The sequence below is a fragment of the Limulus polyphemus genome, unplaced genomic scaffold, assembly GCF_000517525.1.
Source record: "Limulus polyphemus unplaced genomic scaffold, Limulus_polyphemus-2.1.2 Scaffold5669, whole genome shotgun sequence".
Taxonomy (NCBI): Eukaryota; Metazoa; Arthropoda; class Merostomata; order Xiphosura; family Limulidae; genus Limulus; species Limulus polyphemus.
Window position 1 is genome coordinate 1 of NW_013671279.1, and position 7,845 is coordinate 7,845.

At 32.4% G+C, this 7,845-nt stretch overlaps 1 protein-coding gene across 1 annotated transcript in view; it reads right to left on the reverse strand.

Annotated features, from left to right (window-relative positions):
* Positions 1-16: 16 nt before the first annotated feature.
* Positions 17-7,845, reverse strand: part of LOC106472856 (tuberin-like) — a gene marked incomplete at its 3' end in the record, with an annotated part of 40,458 nt that continues 32,629 nt past the window's right edge. Inside the window, exons 18-23 of the mRNA XM_022401405.1 lie at positions 6,895-7,001; positions 6,133-6,253; positions 5,189-5,311; positions 3,651-3,791; positions 1,455-1,644; positions 17-94 (exon numbers count right to left, since the gene is read on the reverse strand). Of these exons, the coding sequence (XP_022257113.1) occupies positions 17-94; positions 1,455-1,644; positions 3,651-3,791; positions 5,189-5,311; positions 6,133-6,253; positions 6,895-7,001 (760 nt within the window). The remainder of the gene's footprint in view (positions 95-1,454; positions 1,645-3,650; positions 3,792-5,188; positions 5,312-6,132; positions 6,254-6,894; positions 7,002-7,845) is intronic.

The following is a 7,845-nucleotide window of genomic DNA, read 5'->3' on the forward strand; positions in this document are numbered from 1 at the left end:
GGGAGTCTAATCAAACCTAAACACACAAAACAATATATCAGAATGTACTGGTCCTCCACAAAACTCACGTAGAGACTGGGGAGTCTAATCAAACCTAAACACACAAAACAATATATCAGAATGTACTGGTCCTCCACAAAACTCACATAGAGACTGGGGAGTCTAATCAAACCTAAATACACACAAAACAATATATCAGAATGTACTGGTCCTCCACAAAACTCACATAGAGACTGGGGAGTCTAATCAAACCTAAATACAAACACACAAAATATATCTCAGAATGCACAGTTAATATTATTTTTAAGGTTTAACTGAAAATATTTTCAACAAATAATTCACTGTTATTCAACATAGATATTTGTAACAATGACTCTAAAAAGTTTAAGCAATCAATAAGGTAAGAGGTTGATTTTTACTTTTACTGTGATGGGTCCTTGAATGTGAAAAATAGAACAAACGTAATTCAATTTTTTTTCAATAATGAACTGATTGATAACTTTGTAATTTTTACTACGTTATTCTGTCGGATATCCCTATATCTTAATTCTAGTAACCAACACTGATATTGCAGAATTTAGATAAACAAACGTAGAACTACATGAAGTAAGAGGTCATTTCCTTAAGCAGTACGAAGTACAAGAAAAATCATTGGAGAGAAATAACAAGAATAAAAAATTGACCAGAAAAATGCTAAAAACAAAACAAAAAAAAACACCAGAACAATGTTAAAACCCAATATTAGGGTCAAATTTTTAAACAGAAATGTTGGAAATATGTGGTGCTTCAGGCCAAGAAAAGGGCCAAAACCAGACACTTGAACCTCGGCACTGCAACGTTAAACAATAACAATAAAATACAGGAAAATATAGAACAATAAAATACAGGAAATAAGAAATCCTGCACTTCATTTATTAATTAACAGATACATTGTTTAGAAATCAGTGATTTTTTTTGTTGTTGTTATGATCTTAATCCCAACTAGTTTGGGGTCAGCTAATTTTTTTATAAGCCCAGAAATTTTACAATCAGATGGTTGGCCGAGTCGGCAACCATATTCGGTGACGAAAAATCGACCTCGTGACCCTTAGATTGCGAGTTGAATGCCCTAACTACCAGGCTATGCCAGGCCTTAGGATTAAATAGATACTGGAGGAGATAATCGTGGAGAAAAAAAAAAAGAATACTTATACAAGAACTTGGCAATGAATATAAGGTTAGAAATAAAGAGAAATCAGAGGAACAAACCAAGAAAAAAACTCCAATTCTTAAAATTATAAACCACACTGGTGCAACTTAAATGTTTCTTTTGAATATATTTTGGTAAAAACTTCAATATCTTAAAAAGTTAACTGAACAAGTTACAGATACAACCTGAAAACGTTAAATAAAATACGAAAAATTTCTTTTTTTATTATATTATTGTGAATTTTGATTGAGAAACCAACACTCACAGGACAGAAACTCCAATATCGGTACTGCTATTCTCACATTAGCTGAAATCTTCGATAAACTAATGGTGATATTGGGAAGTAACTTGTACATTACATCTCTCATCTCGAGAGTACAGAGTGTGAGAGCCACAATGCACATTCGAGCACACTTGGATACCAGACCAAACTCTAGACAGTTGATCAACATCCTCTAGAAGGGGAGAAAAATCAGTGTATATACTTCGATTAAAACAAAAAAAACACTGTTGTACAGAATTACCTGCGTAATACTGGTGCTTTTTACACACTGTTGTACAGAATTGTCTGTGAAACACTAGTGTTTATATACACCATTGTACAGAATTGTCTGTGAAACATTGGTGATTTTTAGACACTATTGTACAGAATTGTCTGTGAAACATTGGTGATTTTTAGACACTATTGTACAGAACTGTCTGTGAAACACTAGTGTTTATACACACTGTTGTACAGAATTGTCTGTGAAACACTAGTGTTTATACACACTGTTGTACAGAATTGTCTGTGAAACACTAGTGTTTATATACACCATTGTACAGAATTGTCTGTGAAACACTAGTGTTTATATACAGTTTTACAGAATTGTCTGTGAAACACTAGTGTTTATATACACCATTGTACAGAATTGTCTGTGAAACACTAGTGTTTATATACACCGTTGTACAGAATTGTCTGTGAAACAGTTTTTTAACACACACAGTTCTTCATAAATTATATAATAATAAAACTATTTAAATTATATAATAAGAAAACTATTTAAAGAGAAACCTACATTTTTATCAATACAGAAAAATAAATAATTTAAAACGAAATTAGATTTCGTGACTGATAACATTTTTCACAACTTTTCAAGTGGATCCTTGAGTACGGGAAACTAAGTACAAATGTCAAAATTTTCAAAGCTGCCTTTTATCAACTTTTAAATCGGTAAAACACCAATATGTATCAATTACATAATACTTTAAAGCTTGACATCCACACGGTTGGTTACTTCTTTACTGTTAAAACAGACATCCACACAGGTGGTTACTTCTTTACTGTTAAAACAGACATCCACACGGGTGGTTACTTCTTTATGTTAAAACAGACATCCACACGGGTGGTTACTTCTTTACTGTTAAAACAGACATCCACACGGTTGGTTACTTCTTTACTGTTAAAACAGACATCCACACAGGTGGTTACTTCTTTACTGTTAAAACAGACATCCACATGGATGGTTACTTCTTTTGAATTCTTATAAGAACAATGTTTTATCAATAAAAATGATAAAAATTATATACTTTCTAAAAAACTTTTTCATAGGTCATACATAAAGTATACCACTGACAATGTAGTCATACATAAAGTATACTACTGACAATGTACCTGTACATAAAGTATACCATTGACAATGTAGTCATACATAAAGTATACCATTGACAATGTAGCTGTACATAAAGTATACCATTGACAATGGTTATCTGTAATTTGCTCATCCAAGAAACACATCTGAAAAATCTGGATTATGTTACTTATATTTATAAAAGCAACCAAAACCAGAATTATCTTATTTTAGCCAACTTTTGTACTAACCATTCGTTACGAGTGGGGTATACATATATAGTACATTATTTTGGGTAATTTTATACTTTTGACTATTCCAACATTCAATGTAAGAAATTGAGTTTGTGAAATCCCCCATTTTCTACTGTAAAATCCACAGTAAATCCCAGCAATAATTAATGGGATTAATTGATGTCCACATTTGTGTGACTCGTATGTTATTAGGGATCCAACATACTCAAGTACCCACAGTAATTTGGTACAGAAATGGTCTTGGAAAATCTGATAGTGTCGTACAGAATCCATCGTTAATTCTAAGAAACAAAAGAGTCAAACAGACTAAGTAAACTGGATCTCAAAACACCTTGATAGTGTTAAAAAACACACACATACATGTATCTTTCCATGTACGGTATCTGATGTTTATAATGAAATAGTTGTTGTGTTTTTCAAAGAACATTTTTACAAAACGTATTAGTGAGACAATAATAAAACTTGGAATTATTCCCCATCCTTCTCCTTTGTCAAGTGAACAGAAAGACATCAATACATACACATTCAATCACAGAACATAATTATTTAGGTTAGCCTTGTTTTCAATACCGAACCAGTTATCTTTCTATTATTACTTACCTGTGCATGTTGGTCGAGCTCACCATGGTAGGCAGCCAGTGATGCAAGAACTGGAAAGATAAATGCATGGAAGTCTGAACGAATGAACTGAAGAGGAGCGTTCCTGAGTTTCTCGGGTAGACCCGAGTTCCTGTCGCTAACCTTTAAAACGAGAAAATTAAAATTAATAGTTGACAAGTACAGATGGACAGGAAGAAGAGACAAGACTTTACTTCTTAGAACAGTTTGGGATCTATAGCTTCACGTTTTTGCAACAAAAACCCCACGTACTTTGGGAACATCATCCTTTATCAGCTATCCTGGAATGGGCCAAGAGTTTTATCATGCAAAGAATTCTGATATACCCTCTCTCATCAGTAACCTCTAGATAGTCTAAATGGAATCCAGTAAATAGTTTAATAAAGTGTTATTTCAAACACTGGTCCAGTAAATGGTTTAATAAAGTGTTATTTCAAACACTGGTCCAGTAAATAGTTTAATGAAGTGTTATTTCAAACACTGGTCCAGTAAATAGTTTAATAAAGTGTTATTTCAAACACTGGTCCAGTAAATAGTTTAATAAAGTGTTATTTCAAACACTGGTCCAGTAAATAGTTTAATAAAGTGTTATTTCAAACACTGGTCCAGTAAATAGTTTAATAAAGTGTTATTTCAAACATACGTCCAGTAAATAGTTTGTTTGAAATAACACTTTATTATTGGTCCAGTAAATAGTTTAATAAACCCACAGGAGATAAACAATGCCATCTTTTTTCTTTTCAGAATTTGTTAGAGAAAATTAGAACTACGTCTTGCAGATTCAAACGAGAAAACATTACGTTGATATTTTGAATAAAATTGTACCGCTAGCACCAGACAGAAGGACATGATTCAGGAGAACATACACGTGGGTGCTTTTTCGAGTCTCGTAAAAACTTGGAAATACCAAGATCACACTCAAATAACTCAGTCAAGTATTCAGAAACACCAAGATAGAAAAAGAACTCAATAACTCAGAAACACCAAGATTACATTCAAGTATTCAGAAACACAATGATCAAACTGAATAACTCAGAGAAATATCATAATTAAAGAAAGCTGAAAACAAAGACAAACACATCATAACGCTCCATCTATATGCGTAGACACAGAAATACTTTTATCACTGCATAACACATCACAACACACACAATCTTTTTTAAATAATTGAACACAAAAGTGTCCAATCAAGTAGGTGAAACCAGATATTAGAATACATCCAAAAAAAGAGGAAAAAAAAAAAGGTCAAATATTCCTAAGTCTAATAATTTTATGAAACCTAAAGTGACAACAATATATTTATTTCTATTCAGATTTCAAGATTTTAAAAGGAGACCCACCACTGCTCATGTTTGTTATAAGTACCTTTGTATTCATTTATTTTTGAGTGGCCTTCAAAATACACAGGTTGAAATCAAATAAAGAGCTGCTATAAAGAAACAAAAGTAAAGACTCGTACAAGTGTATAAACGTCAGCCACACGCTACATTAAATACTATAACAGAAGAGGAAATAATTACCATGATACACAGACTCAAGCACAGAGACCTGATACTTCCTTTTCCACAGAGAACGACAGCTTTGTTTTGGAGAAATTGTGGTAGTTGCTGTAGTACTAACTTTAAAACACCCCAGTCAGTTTCCTATAGTCGAAGCAAAAAATAATCTCAATTGACCTTCTAAACCAAGGTTTTTAATATACTTCAGATATCTGTTACACAAAATATACAACTATAGAACTTCTAAACCAAGGTTTTTAATATACTTCAGATATCCGTTACACAAAATATACAACTATAGACCTTCTAAACCAAGGTTTTTATTATACTTCAGATATCCGTTACACAAAATACACAACTATAGAACTTCTAAACCAAGGTTTTTAATATATTTCAGATATCCGTTACACAAAATATACAACTATAGAACTTCTAAACCAAGGTTTTTAATACACTTCAGATATCTGTTACACAAAATATACAACTATAGACCTTCTAAACCAAGGTTTTTAATACACTTCAGATATCCGTTACACAAAATATACAACTATAGAACTTCTAAACCAAGGTTTTAATACACTTCAGATATCCGTTACACAAGGTTTTTAATGCACTTCAGATATCCGTTACACAAAATATACAACTATAGACCTTCTAAACCAAGGTTTTTAATATACTTCAGATATCCGTTACACAAAATATACAACTATAGAACTTCTAAACCAAGGTTTTAAGTATAAGGTTTTTAATACACTTCAGATATCCGTTACACAAACTAGAATCAAGTTTGTAATATATGACTACATGTTTACTACAATTGAAATACTACATTTAAACTGAGCTACTTCTAGGTTAAATGTTCCAAAGACTGACATGAAATTAGTTATAAGCAAATCATGAGAACATCTTTTTTAAAACTTAATATTTACAAACCACACTAGAATTAATACAAGGACAACGGGTACCTGTTTGAGACAAGTGACAATACTCTTCAAAGCAAGGTCTAACGACAGATACGAAATGATGCTAGTGGGGTGAGCAGCAGGTGGTGGGGGGCTTAATTTCCCATGCTCAGTACCGGAGTCACTGTAGAGGACAACAAAGTTCGTGAATTTATCCACTGAAGCTGATAAAGTCTACCGATGAACAGAAACTCAGTAAGAGATGAGACAAAAAAAATTAAACTGTTATCTTCAATCATTTGTAATTTCTTTTTGTAAGAAATATAAATACTGAAAACTAGTAACAGACAAGAAAGAAATAAAAAACAACAACTTTCAATTAAAATTTACTCTATTCAATCACAAAGTTTTTTAATGAAGTACAGTGACGATGAGAACTGAAAACTAGTAACGGACGAGACAGATATTAAAAACTTCCAATTAAAAGTTTTGAGTTCAACCAATTAATTTTTCTTTATTTAAATTTATCGGTTATATGTTTTAAATATTTGTCACCAGTATAAATAACAATAGCATCTTTTTTTTAATCTTTCTGGTGCTTTGAAACGATTTTTAGCAATAAATTCAGATAATTCCAATAACATATAACAATGAAATTCAACACTGAACTGATGGTTGAAAACATGATTTAATAATGTTTACCGTGGTCGCTATTTATAACCGAGTTTCTTTTATTACAAGAAAAAAACTATCAGTAGCACAAACAAAAAATAAAGAATACACAAAGACTGCTTGTAAAGACCTTCCACCCGTATATGCACTCACGTGTGGCTTCTAAGAAGGTACGGACTGTAGGAAATCTTGTTTTCACTGTTAGAAATTCCTACCTGGCCTAGAGCATTACAGCGTAACTTCAGTAGGAAATCAAATATCTGTTAAAAAAAACAGAAGTGTTTGAGAGACTAGTATAACTAAAGATATAGATAAATAACAGAAATTTAAAATATAATCCCACATTTATCGTCAATGCAACGGATGTTTATATAAGTTCAGAATATGCAGTATTTCAGAAAATTGAATACACAAGAATTTGCATGTCAGTTAAAAGAGTATCATGCTTAGAAACATTTTACCCAATGCATTACTTGAACAGTTACAGTTTAAAGATAAGGGGTGGGGTGTTATAGATACAAATGTGAGTGTACAGAAAATAAAATAATTAACTATTTTACATGGATGGGTGCATCCGACCTTTCGGAAAAATCTACCACTGAATTAAAAGAAAAAAAATCAACTTCAGAAACAGAAATTATTGGATAAAGTTTCATTTACCTAATTTTGTACATAAAAATGTTTTAGAATTTACACATTTTGATATTTGGTTGTTTTCAGCTCTCGTGGGAAACATTCTTGTTTGTGAATTTTCTAACTTCCTTCTGAGCATAATACACCATCATGTACATATATGAAACCACAAATAACCCACACTGCTTTTAGCCCTATACATTAAACTGGTTATGATATGAAACCATATAATACTTGTACTGGACAAATAGTTTTTAACTGCTATCAGGGAGCATGGTAGTGATCCTTATATAGGCACGGGTCTGCTGTCAGGGAGCATGGTAGTGATCCTTATGTAGGCACGAGTCTGCTGTCAGGGAGCATGGTAGTGATCCTTATGTAGGCACGAGTCTGCTGTCAGGGAGCATGGTAGAGATCCCTATGTAGGCACAGGTCTGCTGTCAGGGAGCATGGTAGCGATCCTTATGTAGG